At 39.4% G+C, this 17,259-nt stretch overlaps 1 protein-coding gene across 3 annotated transcripts; it reads left to right on the top strand.

The window, feature by feature from the left end:
* On the top strand, nucleotides 1-14,483 carry LOC309889444 (thioredoxin-like protein 1). Of its 3 annotated transcripts, none has more exons than XM_082782293.1 (8): nucleotides 1-152; nucleotides 1,117-1,213; nucleotides 2,206-2,379; nucleotides 5,184-5,306; nucleotides 5,674-5,743; nucleotides 6,280-6,452; nucleotides 7,595-7,699; nucleotides 14,310-14,483. In XM_082782293.1, exons 1-8 carry the CDS (start codon nucleotides 55-57, stop codon nucleotides 14,337-14,339), a joined length of 870 nt encoding a protein of 289 aa, XP_082638419.1. In that variant the 5' UTR covers nucleotides 1-54; the 3' UTR covers nucleotides 14,340-14,483. The 3 variants fall into 3 exon arrangements, with proteins under 3 accessions (XP_082638419.1, XP_082638418.1, XP_082638420.1); XM_082782292.1 differs by lacking the exon at nucleotides 14,310-14,483 and adding an exon at nucleotides 12,600-14,262; XM_082782294.1 differs by lacking the exon at nucleotides 14,310-14,483 and adding an exon at nucleotides 11,556-12,559.
* The last annotated feature ends 2,776 nt before the right edge of the window (nucleotides 14,484-17,259 follow it).

Consider the following 17,259-nt stretch of genomic DNA (forward strand, 5'->3'; position numbering starts at 1 on the left):
GCATGCCGGGCGCGCCGTGACGCTGCAGATCGCGGTCCGGGGCCGCCGCCCGCCATGGGGGGCGTGAAGGCGATCGGCAACGACGCCGAGTTCCAGCCCGAGCTCAGCGCCGCCGGCTCCCGCCTCGCCGTCGTCAAGTTCACCATGCGGGGGTGAGTGCGGGGCGGCCGGGGGGGAGGGAAGGAGGCTGCCCGGCTCACCGGCCGCCTGGCGAGCCCGCCCGCTCCGCGCTGCCGGCGCCCCGCGGCCTCCTCACGGCCCCGCGGCGCCTCACGGCCCGGCCCTCAGCGCGACACCGGTCCCGTCAGTGCTGCCTCAGCGCCCCGCGTGTGTCTGCAGAGTCACACCGACACCGCGGGGCTCTGCTTCGGATATATGTTGATATGCTGCTGTGGGAGTCTTCCCCTGCTCTGCTTTTTAATTGCTCCTTCCACAGCTTCGCTTGTTATAAGAACATTGCTTTGTCAAGGTAGCTGTGTCTGTGCGTTTCGTGTATGTATTATCGTTAACAAATGTATTATCACTAACAAATATGTGTTTTCAGCCAAGCCCATAGAGCTACGTTGGTGGTAACTGGCTGCAGTTACAGTCAATGAAGTTTATCACGGTAACAATCCTGTGATTTCTGCTAAGGGTTTAATATACTGTTACTGTCAAATATTTCAAGTCCCACACAGACTTCACTGAAGACATTTTTCACAGCTGGTAACAGGAATCGCTAGTACTAACTTTCTATTAAGAGCATGTTTCACTGCATCAGGAGAAGCAGTTAAGTCTTTGCGCCCACAAAAGTCAGAGTATTTTACTCTGCAGCAAAAGGTGCTGGAGCTAAACAGATTAGATGGAAAATATGAAGTTCGTATTAATTAATAGGTGCAGCTAATCATGTGACATTGAAACTGTCTGAGGAAGTGGGAATTAACACTTCGTGATGTGTTTCTAAATGTCATTCTTAATTGTATCAGTAAGATTGCTCGCCATCTGTCAGCCAGGTAGGAAGGTTATTTTAACGTGAACCAAGGATGTAGTAAGAACGTGAATGCGCTAAGTCTGCGTGGGGCAGGTATCTTAAAAACAAAGCAAAACAATAATCATTGATTTTTTTTGTTTTTACAGATGTGGCCCTTGTTTAAGGATAGCCCCGGCATTCAATGCGCTGAGTAACAAATATCCCCAGGCAACTTTTTTGGAAGTGGATGTGCATCAGTGCCAGGTTGGTATTCAACAACTCTTTTTCTTTAGCGAGAGAAAAAGAAGATTAAATAGAGTAAATGAGAAACTGAAAGGAAAGCTGTTCAAATGGTATAGTAAGAGTATCCATTCTTGTGTTTGGTAAATAACAAGTAACTTAGGCACAGAAATGTGAATGAACCATACTTTTATTTCAAAATGTATTCTTGCAACTGTCACTTTGTTACATTTCATTCAAGTGTTGTACAAGTGGTTTAACAGTTTCTGCTGCCTGTGCTACTTAAATAATACAGTTTAAAATGAGAGAACACCAGTATGAATTAGGAAGAGCAAGTCTTTCCAAACAAATTCTGCAATAATTACTGAATAAAATGAGGAATATAAGAAACGGGTGATGAGCTGTTGATTGACTTAAGGGTTGTTAACAAAAACTAACAAGGGTGTGTTGAAAGGAAGTGTCTTGTGTTACTGCAAATGATAGTGGGACAGAGATGAATGAAGATGTATCAACGCTTTGCAAATGACACTTAATTATGGAAAGCTTTGGGGAAGCTGCTATGGGTGCATAACAAACATACAGGTAGAAATCAAATGGAAATCATCTTCTAGAGTGGCAACTTCCAGGGTGTGTGTGAAAGTGTCTTGGGAAAGGGAAGAAATACAAGTGTAAAGAATGCTTGTGGTAAATGGTAAATGAAGCAGGCTTCTGCCTTCGAGAGCAAGCAAATAGTATGACTTTCATGGCATACCAACAAATCTACTGACAACATGAAATCCATTCAGATACACCCAAATGTATGAGGGATTAGGAGGATCTGAAGAACTTAAATGAATTTGAAATGGTTGTTCAAGTTGGAGATCTTTGTAAAATAGCAAATACTGTTTGTGATTTTGGGGGGGCTAATGTATCTTGATCAATATGTTGTGTACATTGTCATCTAGGTGAAAACAACACTTCTGTCTGATATTGGTAATGGTCTGTTAGGTAACACTTAACTAATTTATGCATTCTAGGGAACAGCTGCTACCAATAATATATCAGCAACACCGACGTTTCTGTTTTTTCGAAACAAAGTGCGAATTGACCAATATCAAGGAGCAGATGCTGTAGGTTTAGAAGAAAAAATTAAGCAGCACCTGGAGAATGATCCTGGAAACAATGAAGATACAGATATTCCAAAAGGATATGTATGCATCTCTTAAGTCTCTTTCTAACGCTTGCACAACTTGAACCTGTTGAAAATGTGTTCCTTTCTAAACATATTCTTGTCAAACAATGCTACTTTAGGCAAAACTACAGGCTTCCTGTAGCTTTAGAAAGATCACCCGTCTGGGTTTCCTTTTTCAGACAAAATTAAAAAAAATTAACTGTACTTACTAAATATATGCATGTAACAGAATTGGAAAATGTTTCAAGAAAAATCTCTAGGCTTAGCCCTTAGTGATTAAAATAATGAATTTCACGTTTTATGAAGACTTTGCTACAGCTGTGTATTCTTTTTCTTACCCCTTCTCAGACATCACAATCTGTTTTCCCAAAACGCTTTTCCAAGTGTAAAGTCTTCCGTGGAAAAAATACATCGTTAGACATAGCTGTCAAAAACTTTGAAAAATTACTCTAGCTGGTCCTTAAGAAATACTGTTATTCCTGTGTTGCTAGGTGAATTTGTTGTTTATGGATTGCCTTTTCTTTTTTCTTCCTTGTGCACCTCCATTTCTTAAAACTTCTTTCTCATCTTGTTAAAAAACAAACAAAAACCTAAAACCCGTTGCTGGAGAAACTTTCCTTTTAATACTTAATGAATACTATTTTGCTTCTTTTGGGGTACTAAGTACAACTGCAGTAATCACTGATCAGCTTTCATGGATAACATAAACTAAGTAGATCACAAGTTAAAATAGAAAAGTCAACACTTGTAAATATATATTCTTATCCTAAATAGTTTTTTAAACCTAACATCTAAATAACACAAGGAGAAACTTATTTTCCTAATAATTTAAAAATCTGTATTTTTGATTTTATCACTGCGTGATTTGTATGTGTCTTCTAGAAAAATCAAAATTGCTCAATAACAGAACCACCCCCTTAGAAATACTCGATGCTCTCAGGAAATTATTTTCACCATGTTCGGCGTGTTTTCCTGTTACCTTAAGCAATTGTGTTTCAAATCACAAGCCGATCTGACAGCTGTACTACCAAACACATGTAAATGAGAACTCTAATGTGACAAAACACTTTCCTAGAGCTGTCATCTTAGGTGGTGTTCTCCAAGCAATCCTTGGTGTAGGGTTACTCCTTAAACGAGGTTGTCTATTGTTCTGCCAGGAGTATGAACCCAGTTAGGTGAAATACAATACACCACTGCACTGAACTGTGACATGTGACTTAGTTATGTGCTACTGCTGTAGCGTGCACATTACTTTGCATTAGCAAATCTAATATGCTCAAAATACGCTAAACTTAGCTGTGATGAGTATCTGTAGAAGTCAAAATGATGTCAAATGCAAAGCCAGGTTTCTTTGGAGGGTAACTATTTGAAATTCATAGCTAGCCATATCCTATCAGGCATGTGAGGAGGATGCAAACCCAGCTGAATGTTTCTCATTTAAGAAGCTTCAAGGGCACAGGTCACTTGAATTTCTAGCAGTTCAGCTACTTGTTAGCTGTTGCAGAGTATGCATGGCACTTCATTTTATATGTGAACACTCACATCTATAATTACTGTGAAATCCTGTGTAGAGGTACTGGAATGTCACAGGACAAAGGTTCAGCTTGTTAGATAGCAGCCCAAGACACACTGAAAATCATTCAAGTAGCAAGAGCAAATATGTGAGGTTAGCATGCATCTCCAAAGTTATATTTGTTTTGAGATGGAGATGGCATCTTCTATTAAAAGTTAATCTTGTTAGGAGATCTTACTTCATGGGGGTAAGACCCTGAGTGCATTCAGGATTATATGAGCCAAGCAGGAATTCTGTTTGACTTATTAGCAGTAGGCTGGAATGCAGTTTTAGAATATAGTTGACCCAAACTGGACTGCCAGCTGCTCCAGGAATGCATCCTTCTCTTGCACAGCTGCATGCCTCCTTTCTTACCTTGCGTCTGCTCAGCATGCAGGATACAGGCTGGGTCTTTGTTTGGATGTTGCAGGCAGGCAGAGGGGGCCTGGAAGGGGAAGGGCAGTCAGGTGCATTATTTGTTTATTTTGTTTGGACTAGCATAGTTAGGAGAAGTGGCCAGCAGTGATTTGTGTTCTCTCAGCAGCCTGTGCTCGAATTTCGTTTATATCATGAAGCTAAAGCCTGCCTAGTAACACGCAGTCATTTTTTTCACGAGTGTATGTTACTCTTTGGGACCTCATATGTCTCTAAGAAAGGTATTTCAGGTTGCCATGCCAAAAGTTCCTATAGGTTTTGTCTGGAGTTTTCTCTGACTGTGTGCTGATTGTGATCTCAAATTTGTACTGTTGTGGTATGAGATGTTGATACTGTGCCTTCAGGCCTTAAGGTAACGGAATACTGGATTTATATATTTAAAAGTGGTTTACTGTGCTTCAGTTGCACTTGGGTTAGTTTAGTTTATGCAGAAGGGAGAACTATTTTGGATGGGAAAGCCATTTCTGTTTTATCTGCTAGCTTAATCATAGCTCCGGTCTAATGTCAGTGTATTTGTAGCCAGGTGAAGTTAATCAAAAATGTATCTGAAAAATTCTCCCTGTGCCCAATAGCTTATTCTCAATATGGTAAACTTGTGTGCTGGGGGGTGGTACTTTGAGTGGGAAAACACTGAATTCTGAATGGGATACATCTGAGTACTACAGCATTTTTAATTTTATCTTTTTTGTTTAAAAAAAAAAAAAGCCCTGAGGTTTTCTGTGTTCTGTTTCTTAATGTGTTGAATGGGGAATTTCATTCATTCCAGCGTCTGCTAATCTCAGATAAGTTCACGGCAGATTTAATGCGCTCAGTAATGCTTTTCTCTTTCCTTTCAGATGGATTTAATGCCATTTATCAATAAAGCCGGCTGTGAATGTCTTAATGAAAGCGATGAGCATGGATTTGATAATTGTTTACGTAAAGACTCTACCTACTTGGAATCAGACTGCGATGAGCAGGTACAGTAAATATTTTTCTTAAGTGAGATGCTTTCAGTGATGTCTGGTCTTTAAGCATTTTTTAAAGATCTTGATTGCTTGATATCACTATAGTGGTATAAGGAAGAGTGGGATATGGTAGGTGGATGGAAGCAAAACTGGTATACAGAGATCATTGTAGCATTTTGTTTTCTATCCATTTGTGGGGGAAACTCCAAGCAGACTGCCATTTACTGATGACTAGTGGCAGACTAGTGCATGTGTGGAATATAGAGAATGTAAATACTTGATTTTAAGTTACAAGCTCAGACTTCTAGTTAATTGTTGTGCTATGCTTGTTTAGAAGGATGAAGAAAACAGTATTTAACAACAACTTTCTCCTCCACAGCTGCTTATTACTGTAGCTTTTAGTCAACCGGTCAAACTTTATTCTATGAAACTTCAGGGGCCAGATAATGGTGAGTGAAATGTCTGTTTAATCGTATCCTTAGAATCTAAGCTTTACCTGTGTTTAGCTTAAATTTCAAAAAATGATGCTTGTCCCTAGAACCTCTTGCCTTCTGTGACTCCCATAGCAGCTTCAGTAAATTTGGTGTAAATAAATAACATAACAGATTGATCTCACAGTAATACTATGCTGTTGTTGTGCATTGGTATGACACAAATATAAATATTGACTGTATTTGACATGCTGTAAGGAGAACCGACATTCTATTCAAGAATTAAACGTAAGAGCTAGTGAACGGCATATTTTAATTTTTATGCTAATTGATTTATGTTATACAATTACAGAAAATACTCAGGTATGACATCACCCAAACCCAATTATTTTTAGACATTTCATTGGATTTCTCGTATGGAATTCTGTCACTGAAATGTAGGAAAGTAGTGCAACTTCAGCTGTACCTAGATGCTGTGATAAGCAAGGGCTTTTTTGGTAGCATTTTGAGAACATGTATAAGGAACTGAATCCCAATTCCATATCTTAACACAGGACAAGGTCCAAAGTATATAAAAATCTTTATCAACCTTCCTCGATCTATGGATTTTGAAGAGGCAGAGAGAAGTGAACCAACTCAAGCCCTGGAGCTAACACCAGATGATATTAAAGAAGATGGCATTATCCAGCTTCGCTATGTTAAATTTCAGAATGTTAACAGTGTAACTGTAAGTAAAGCTTCTGCTCTGAGCTCTGTGCAGCCTGAGAGCTTAGTAGACTTCTCAAGCACTGTGACGTTTGTTGATTTGACCGCAGGTGTTCTTAGTTGCTCTCCACTGATTGCATACTATAGGTTAATGCTCAAAGGATTTCTGAAATTTAAGGTCGGGCAAGGCTGTATGCATGTGATGTCTCTGACCTCATATGTGTGATGAGGTTCATTTTCATCTCTTCATGAGAGATTGAAAAAAGGGAAGATTTTGATATTAGAAAGAAAAACCTTCTAGTGGGAGTTGTCCCTGCCCATGGCAGGGGAGTTAGAATGGAAGGGACCATGAAGATCACCTAATTCCATTACTAACACACCTTCTTGAAAGGCATCTTGTCTTCGTTTGGGGAGTTTAGAAGGTAAGAAATCCAGTTTATCAGTAGCCTGATTGCAAAAATGACAGACTTGTAAGTATCAAGTGAAGTACTTGATACTTAAAACCCAATACCCGGTCCTCTTAAGTGTTCTTAAATGCTGTAATCAAATCACCTTTGTCTTTTAATGAGCTCTCTAACCCTCTTGCTATAAGAGACTTTCTACGAATTCCACGTAAGCTTTTTGTGACTCTTAAATGCAGGTGCAGTTCTTCCTCTCCCATTTTAAATATGGGTTTTAGTGCAATATCCACCATGACAAAGCTGATGCTGGAATTGCATTCTTCTTGACATTATTACCCTGGGTCTGCATTAGCCCCATTTCCTGCAATATTGCATTGAACTGCTCATCTAATGTAACCCGTGAATTCTATTCTAAGGAAATGCTTTTCATGGTCTGAGTTCTGTGTTTGCAAGTTATGGTCTCATAGTTGATTGAACATTTCAGTGCATTTCAGTTGCTGAGTGTGGTCTCAGATTGGAAGAGGAAGCAAGAAATATCCAAGCTCCATGGGTTTTTAAACAAACTGCTGGGAAAATAATAGCATTTTATATAGTCATCATTTGAAATAAGAGGACAGTAGCCTCTCTAGAGGGTAACAAGGCCTTTATAATGGGAAAAAGCATTTACTGGGGTGGTTCAAAAATCTTGGGAGGCTAACATTTTATGTATTAATTCAGGGATGGACTATTTACCTTAGCTCTTGTCTCTTGGGATTTTTTTTAGTTGTTTGTCCAATCCAATCATGGTGATGAAGAGACAACAAGAATTACATACTTCACGTTTATTGGAACTCCAGTCCAAGCAACAAATATGAATGACTTCAAGCGAGTGAGTCTTCTTTCTTAAAAGCACTTATGAATGTTCTGAATGTTCTCAAAAACAGGTTGACTGAACAAATGCACTTGGTTGTTGTTATAATTCCATGACTTAAGGTAGATTTGGCCTCCCAAACAAAATGTAGATTTATCTTACAGATACTGATCTTTGGTTCTACCTATAAATTCTTGTTCATCAGCTCTGTAAAAGCAAACAACAACCAAAAAAAAACCCACAACACAAATATGGGTAAGAATGTATACACCAACTATTTAAAACACAAGGGACTTTCAAATTACGTGTGCTGTAGGCAGTGTTTCTTAACAGCTGTGAGTTTTATACCTTGATTTAGAAACTTGCATTCTGATGGTGTTCAGGAAGTAGAGAAGCAAGCCTGTGTATGAAATGGAGTCTCCTTGTGACTGATTGGACTTCTGCTTTGGTGAAGGACTTTTTAGATTTTATCCAGTGGGCAATGTTATGTAAAATTCAGATCCAAAAAAGATTTTGGTCACAAAGTGGCCATTACATTAAACATACCTGCTCTTTTTAAAACTAAAGGAAGAAGTGAACAACTTGTTACGGTGTGACTTTAGACCCACGAGTGCTGAGCAATAAGGCATTCTCAATTGGTTTGATTTTTTTTTTTTGAGAATGTGAAATGGGTTTGAAAGTATTGAAACCTTAAAGCTACTTACGTTTTTTCTTCAAAATTTAATATCTTTTTAAAGTAAACTGCTTTAAAACTTAGCTTGTTTAGGAAGACATTTGCTGTTGTAACCCTGCCTACGGACTTCTGTCTAGGTGACCAATAACATTGAAAGCACCATGGAATTTATTATACAAACTGCCTATAACTCCAGAAGGCTAAAAATGCTAATGGTTGTCGTACTTCATATACTTTGAGTTTTTATGTTAAAAATGATCTTAACTTTTACATTTAAAACTTAATAACTTTGCAAATAATAAAGTTAATCAGTTAACAGGTTTTGCTGTCTTTCACTGAAATGTAAAGTCATTGAAAAAGATGCTCTAATATACTAAAATTAACTGGATACCTAATTGAGATGTTTCTAATGGAGCACTTCTGGTTCATCCAATACTAGAAATAGGTTGCTTTATTTAAAATCTGCTTACATGGTTGAGGGTTTTTTGTACAGCTTTTTTTTTTTTTCCAACTACTTACGATAATAGGACACTACCTGCAATGAATTGTCATTACTATTTAATATAACATGAGTTATCTGCCTTACTTCTCTGGTATTTTGGGGAAGAGGATAGGATAGCACTCAACACTGATATTTTCGGTATCTGATAATAGTCTGTTTCATTTCTCTGTAAACTCTGTAAATTAGTTTTGCTTTCTAAAGTACTGAGAGTTTGTTTTCAAACAAATGCACTCTTTAAACCTGACCATCTGAATGTTCAGATAGTATTTTGTTTTTTTTGGTAACTGATGATACATTGAGGATACAAGCTGCTCTGGGAGAGGTTTTGTCTTGATACAAGATTTTTTTTTTAAAGTGAGACCAATTAATCCCTGGAACAACTGTTCCAGGGGTGTGGTGGAAACCCCCTTACTGGAGGTTTTGAAGATGCAATTGGAAAAGGTGCTAGAGAATCTCATCTAAGCATGCTTTTCCCGTGAAGGCTTGAAGCTGGTGATCTCATGAGGTCCCTTCCAGCCTGGGCTGGTTTATGATTCTAAGTACATGCCCAACCCCATAAAGAAGTTTAAAGTAGTGTGGGTCTCATCTGTGCACTGTACTTAGAGGGGATTTGTCAGTCTCTCTCTGCTCTAGATGCAGTGTAGGTGCTTGGAAGCTGCTATATAGCCTAGCAAATACCGTGTTAGTTAAAATTTTGATTTCACTGAAGTTCACTGGTGAATGTTTGCACTCTCAGGGAATGTGATTTGTGACTTATGTTTAACTGGAAGGGGAGGGGAGCACAAACCCACAAGAGGTGGATCTACCTCACACCTTACAGGTGTGGTACTGATCCCTGGTAATATCAGGACGTTAAGGAGCTGGTCAGAACTACCATGAGTAGAAGAGCTTGCTTTGTTAGCTCGTGAGGTAGCTAATCCTCTCAGTCCTATTTTGCTTCCTGAACATGTAGTTTTAATATTAGGCTGTTAAAATATTTTATCATGCTAAATGGGATGTGTAGTCTGTCAGAGTTACAGAGCTCTTAGGAATTCTAACTTTTGTTTCCTCTCTTCCACTGATCCTGTCAGCTATGAAACCTTAATATAGTGTTGGGCATTAATTATATTCAGGCATGTAGATTAACTGGGAAACCTTATTTTTCTTTTCATCTCCTTCAGTAGTTACCCACCCTACTCCTCACTGCTCTCAACTATCTGACTTCCTTCTCTCAGCCTGCCTGTTCTGTTGATATTTCTCTTCTCTTCATGATAGAAGTAGTATTGCAGCATGATTAATGAGATGGGGGAATGCTTTTTTCCCTATATTTCTGAGAAGCGTTTGTAAGAATTAGTAAAATGTTATCTGAAGGGCTGCAATTAAAAAGCAGGCATGAGTGTGATTCCAGTTAGGGGTTTTATGATTCATCACGTTGCTGCTCAGATGATTGTAGATGTGTTCAATTTCAAAATCTAAAACAAAACACTGGTTTCAATGACTTCTGCAGAGGATCAGGCAGATGTATTTTGATACCCAGTTGCGGTGGGATGTGGATGAATGCTCAGCTGTAGCAGCTCGTTGCTCGGCACACAGTTATTAAGATGCATAACTGAAGCAGCCCTGTCCTTCAGACAGCCAAGGAAAACTTGTGTTTGCTTGCGGTGCTCTGCTAACACCAGCAGGGCTGCAGGAAAAATCACCTCCTCTTGATCAGTAAGACAGTTTGTGTTTAATATAAATGAGGTATTGTTTCCAGAACTTACACTGCCAAATGCAAACCTGCAGCTCACCTACTCTGAGAAGCAGTGCCGAGGAGTACGAAGCAGGTGAAGTTAAGCAGGCCCTTCAGTAGGGATCTCGGCCTTAAGTTAGTTTTGACATACGTGTAGTTAGCATTTGGTGAATAAAGTTGGATTATAAAAAAGGTATTTCCAACTTGCTGTGGTATATTGTGTGTATCCTGCTCCTTTTAACCTCTGGGGAGGAGGGAAGTCTGGCGTGACAGGAAAGGGGAACATAAGGGGGGAAAAAATGTAGATCTTAACTGGGTTAAGCACAGGGAAGAGAGGGGAGAGAGCTGAGATTCGTTGCCCTGCTTAAATTAAGGGCGCCCAAACAGCAAAAGATTTGTGGTAAATATCCCCTTCCCATGCACATCTAACATTGAGAAGTAGTTTTTGAAAAGCATGCCTTAAAGGTATGCCTTTGTTAAAAGAACTGTCCTTAACACTAGAATTACTGCTGCTCTTGGCCACATGTGGTCTGATTTAAGGCTTCATTTAAGCTATGCAAGCTACTGTGGTAGAGACTTGATTTGAGATTTCATTTGAGATGTAGTAGCTTACATGTGAAGCTTGCTTCCAAATTTGCTTCTCAGTCAAGCTAAGTCATGGGATAGACAGCTAAAGTGCTGGGTAAAGGTGTAGGTGCTGTGCTTTTGTAACTCGTGATTGATGGCTTAGTCTTAGGTAGATTCGTGTGAATCAGGTGGTGAACTTGTAAACTCTTTTTTTAAGATGGTGCAACTTAATGTCAATATAGTTCTTGTTCACTTCTGGTACTAAGAAATAAAAGATTGCTCCTCAGTTTTGAGGCTGGGGAATGTGGACAGGTGGTGGGATTTTTTTTGGCCCCCTCCTGAACCAAGGCGTTCTGGAACTACTTATTTGCTCTCTGTTGCTGCTGTTTTCCTTGTAACATTTTGTTTGTTTGTTTTTCAGCTTAACTTCCCATTTCTAAAGAACTAAAAATGCAGAAGAAATTAAAAAGTAATAATAAGATTGATGTGGTGTGGCACTACTCCCTTCCTTGCTCCCTCTGCTCATCTAGCATCTCTTTCACCCTTTCCACAATCTCAGCACTGATGCAAGAGCCATCTCTGCGCCTTCTGCAATCAGGAACAGCCTTCTCTACCTTCTGACGCATCAACTCATCTTTTTCTTTTTTTCCTCCATCCAAATCTTATTTTAAGCACTTCTCTTTCAGTCTTTCAAAGTTTCTGTTCTTTTTATCCCAAACTTGACATTTTTAAAGCATAACATGTGATACTTTTAATTTTTTTTTTCTGTAACTCATTCTTCAGCCTGTATTGCATTTTGTGAAAGCTGTTTGAAATGTAGTTTGTGAAATGCTGTAGCAAGACTTGGCTTTTTAATCTTAGTACAATCTAGTGTTCTTTGGTGTGACCCTTCATTAAGTAGTGTGCAAGCCAGCAGGGGCTGCCAAGTACCCGTTACTGTCCCCCACTTGGCTCTAGGGAACCTCCTGAAGGCAGACACAGGAGCTGGTGAGTGTTTGTACAAAGGTGGCCTCATCAGGGTACTCCAACAGCAACACATCAGTTGTCTGACCTCTTCTTTATGAACTGAAAACAAAACCACGCACACAAAAATGCCCACTTCTGCTCCGCAAGGCTCAGTGATAGTTTCCCGTTGTACTGTTTGTAATGAGCCATAGAGGATGTTTTTTTTGTTGCTGTCAGGCTGTGGTTACAAAAACGGTACCAGAAAAGCCTCCTTCAAAACGTTCTCTTATTACATGGGAATTTCAGGCTGTAAGCAGTATCTTAAAGTGCACTAGATGGCCGCTCCTTCTATCAACGGAAGGGAAATGGATCCGTTACGGATAAAATAATAATGATGATTGCTTGATTTAAGTTCCTATGTCCTTTTTCTTCTTGGGAAGGTAGAGTGGGGTGGTCAGAAGATGGGTTTCTTTGAGCTGTGATGACAAAATCTCCATATCAGCATGATTAATTTTCACAGATAATACACATGGGCGAGTTGTCAATTTCAACTTCAGACTGGTACAGCAATATTTTTCGTTGGAGTTACACACTTGCTAACATCTAATCTTTAATCTTTCAACTGCATTTTTTCTTTTTCTCTCTTTTTTTCTTCTTTGCTTAATCTGTGTCTAAACACAGTTTGTCTTGGAAACACAAAGAATAAATACTGCTTCATGACCAGTTTAACTTTTTTTAACTTGATTAATTGGATCTTAATGTTAGTGACTGGTTTTCTGATTTTTTTTTCTTTCCTTTTTTTTCCTCATGTTGTCAAGTGGAATTTTCCTTAATCATTAAGTTGAATTTACAGCTTGGTGATACGTTCCTGGTCAAAGGTTCCTTGGAGATGAAAGGGGCCTTTAAAAGGGCTTTTTGTAGATCTCAGCTACCTTGTGATGGTTACAACTCAGCTCACCAAAAGAATAGTTTACCTCCCCCCAAAAAAATCTTCCTCCAAGAAGTGGAGGAGCAGGATCAGAGAGAATTTCCATGAGTCCATGAGAATTCTCCAGTTCAGAGCTGTGGGTATATTGGTTTTGGTTTGCCATGGGTCATGTCCCACAGCTCTGTATTTCTCTATTGAATCTCATGTGGTGTATTGTCACCTGATTGCAGAGGTAATTAATCATTAACGTATTTGCTATATGAGTCAGAGTACAGAAAAGGTTTTAACTCCTTGGTTTTCAGTGTTAGTAATTGGAAATTCTATATTCCATTAATGGAGATCCTCAAAATGCTCATCCTGACAAAACTATGTCAGGTCTGTAAGTGCTGCTTTGGTTAGATGGAAACGAGTTGGGGATTGTTGCCTTGCCCATGCTCTCTTGCAGTTGTTAAGTCCAAACTTTTTAAGATTTATTATCTTTTAATTTTGTTTGACTTATAAATGGGTGTTTTCTAGGGTCTGCAAGAGCACTGGAACTAATCTGAATCTTTTCAGAAAAGTGCCCAGAATCACATTGTTTTCTGCTCTCTGGATCTTGCATTCAGTTATTTTAACGAAGGGGACTGAACACCCTTCTGTTATGAACTGTGCGACCTGTAAGCTTGCATGGCAGTATGTAGAGTGCTGGTCTTGTACTTGCTGTTGGCTGCCAAAGCCTGGTGGCAGCGGTAATCTTTTCTGAAATGAGAAGTACTGAGATGACTCTGATTCCTGGTGGAGTTTGCAGAATTGGAGAGTAGAAGTTGCCCTGGTAAGGAATAATGTTTTGACAAAGACAGACTGAAAATCAGATGACATCCAGATTTCTCCTCAGGTTTGAACTGCATTATAAGGTAAATGTTCTCAGTGAAGTGCACACCAAGGGAAATGAACAAACTTATCATGGGAACACCCAGTGGTTCTCTTTTTGCTGTATTACTTTATATAGCATATTAAGGTTGAATGCTTGGTATATAACATTGTTAAACGTGGTTTAATGTTGCAGTTACTGTCTTCTAACTCTTCTCAAGTGAGACTGGTGTTTTGCTATTTGTATTAATACTAAAGATAAGTTTCTTGTGTCTTGCGTCCCTCTTAGTTCTTTAGAGGGATCCATAGCTTCTGCAAGTGCTACAACGCATGCTTAAATGCACTAATTTAGTTGAAAATGTTGCATTTATTTTGATGCTAATTTAAAAAAAAAATGGGGACATGTCTTTGGTTAAATGCTAATTGTTTCTTTCTGTTGTTTTCTCTTATCAGGTAGTTGGCAAAAAAGGAGAGAGCCACTAGGATGCGAGACACTGGAAAGCCTTATTGCAATCAAACGAGATCTTCACTTTTATCTACTACTCCTGGATAATTGCTTGACCATAGCCAGAGACTGTCAATCTGTTTCATTTAATGCCATTACCAATAAATCATTGCTTTTGTTGAGATGGAGTTTCACTAGTGTGTTTCTGTTGTAATCCTCATACATGTATTTGTAAATAAAATTCATTACTTTTGCCAAGTTTAATTTTGTCATTCTGGTAACTGTGGCTCTTCCTTTGTTCCATTTTAAACCTAAAAACTGGACTGGCTTATCTTTAGAAACAGAAGACATAATGTAGCTTACACTTGTTTAGAGAGTTCAAAATGTTAAATATAAGTAAAACATAGATGGCTTGTTCACAGCTATCTAAAAAGAAAAATCCAGAGCTATCTGTTACAAGACTGAAGGGACTTTGGATCCCTGTTTGCACCAAATGCAGGTATTTCTCAGACAGGAATAACTTCACCCATTTTGAAAACTTCCATTTCCCTCCCTGCCTCAAACAAGCATAGGATCAAAACTCGCAGATTTGTCACAAATGGCATGCTGGTACAAGCTGTTTGGCACAGAATTCTCGAGTGTTTTGAAATTGTTGTTTTGTTTTATTTTTTAATATTAGAAAATACCGACCTTGTTTCACAGGCAGACTCTCACAAGCTGTGCAGTTACAGGGATAAAAACACTTGTGCACCCCACCTGAACATGAATTTCTTATTGCTTTTATTGGGCATTTTTCCCGTCTCTGGGTCTTGATAAGGAAATGTTTATTGCAAATATCAATTTTGCATCTTAATTGGAATTCCTGTACCACTTTAGTACATTTTCTTGGAAGCAGGCCTTAAGTAATTTTAATAAATCGGGCATTGATCAGCACCGTATACATATAATACTGTATAAATTCCCAGTCAAACATGCTAAGTGTTTTAATTGGCATAATTAATTTCTTTGTAAAGTTAAATTTGTTACATTTCTAATTACCATAAATCCCACTAAAGCTTAAATCCTGTCCTAATTGGCATTCCTTCCTTGAACACAGTAGGGTGGTTCTTTTCTGGCTTGGGAGATTTATTTGTTAATACCAAGTTAACTTTCTGTTAGCATAGATATTTTCTCCGAACAGAAAATTGGGATTGTATAGAAAAACATTCCTTGTGAGGCACTTTTTTTTTTTTTTTTTTAAATCTATATCACTACGTAGTCCAGGATCCTCAGCTACCTGCATTATATTTAACAGCATGTGACGATGACTTGGTTTCTTTCATACTTCCGTAATGTTTTGCTTTAGTGGAGGATGTAAGGCATGTAACACACTGTACATAGAGTATAAAATCATTTAAAAATATAATTGAGGGCAATATGAGTAACTGTTCCTGTTTATAGTTTTGTACACTAATTACCTTTTGGGTTATTGTTTAAGTGCCTCATCTTAAGTATTGCTTACCTCATAATATTTATACCTGAGAGATTTGATAACCTAGTGATTCTCATCTTTGTAAGAGATTAGTCCAATTTCTATTGTTTATGCGACTCTTCTGTGATTTCGGTGGTTGCATGGTGCATTCCTTCCACAATGATACCATGTAAATAGATGAAATAAATGTTCAGAGGTAACTGTTCAGTGTTTCACTTACTGGAAGAGGGGGCAGGATGCTGCAAAAGGAGCTTGAATCAGAAGCAAGGGAACCCATAGTGTTTGCTCTTCAAATCATGCAAAGGTGGTACTAATTAATAGGAATCTGTAGCTAACCTGAGGGAGGGATTGCCACTGTTCCCTGTCTTTAGGTTAAGTTGGCTCCCTCTGCTGCTGCTTCCTGTACCTTAAGACTGTGTTCCTTTGGGGTGGGGAGGTGAAACAAGCTGCTGTATTGCTCCAAATCTTACCGAGGTAGGTGGTGTGTGCACAAACCTTCATCGCTTTGATGGATGAGTGATCTGTGGTGTAGCTTTGCAGCACGCCGGTCTCCTTGGCCCCCTACAGCCAGCCCAGCCCTCGGTCGATGCTTCTAGCAAAGCCTGATCTGGTGAACTTCCACTGAAATACTGACTTTGGTAAAGATTTGTGGGTGGGTGTGTATTTTACAGCAGAAGTCCTAGTGCAGCTGTTAAAAATGCTTTAGGTGGGACCTTCCCCTGCTTCCTCCAGGGCTGGGAAGCTGGTCCCGGGCAGCTCATTCAGCTGTAGCTGTGCTGAGCACCAAAAGACCCTACAGGTAAGGACCAACAGGTAAGGTCCTACAGGTCAACTGGCTGAGGGCTTCCTGAGGGGGGTTTGTGGCCGGGATACGGGGCTGGAGCTCCTCAGCAGGGCTTGGAGCATTGCTGGGAGGCTGGGGGGGGCTGAATTGCCAGCAGATACTGTATGCTGGGAGCCTTTGATGCAGGCTTGTCTTGTCTTATCCTTTATTATACTTGTGTGTTGAGATTAATGAGCACGCATTACAAGAAAGCTGCCGGACTTGATCTGAAGGCTGCTAGAGAGAGCAAGCACAGCACTAGGGAAGATGTTTATGCTCACGTTTATAGGCCTCAATGTTTCTACTTCTGATAAGAGTTCAAGTTATTAAAAGACTAACCTCTCAGTATCATTTGGCTTCTAAATTAACGGGGAAAGCATAAAAAGTAATAATGGTGAGAAGCTAAAGCCTTTCAGAAGTGCTTGTGGTCAAGGAGGTACATCGTTAATCTGCCTGATCCCCGCGCAACGTCGCGCTGAGGGAAGTGTTGCTTCTCTCCTCTCATGTTCACGTTTAGTTGAAGGCTCTTGTAACGTTTTCTAGGCAATAGGAGACCCGACTTTGTGTCCCCTCAATGTGGTGAGGAGGAATGTGAGGGTATTGCTGGGATTAATAAAGAAATAAAACTGCAGAGGCTCCTGTCTGCTGTTTCAGGTCTGCTTTC

This window comes from Aythya marila (genome assembly GCF_965140915.1).
Source record: "Aythya marila genome assembly, chromosome: W".
Taxonomy (NCBI): domain Eukaryota; kingdom Metazoa; phylum Chordata; class Aves; order Anseriformes; family Anatidae; genus Aythya; species Aythya marila.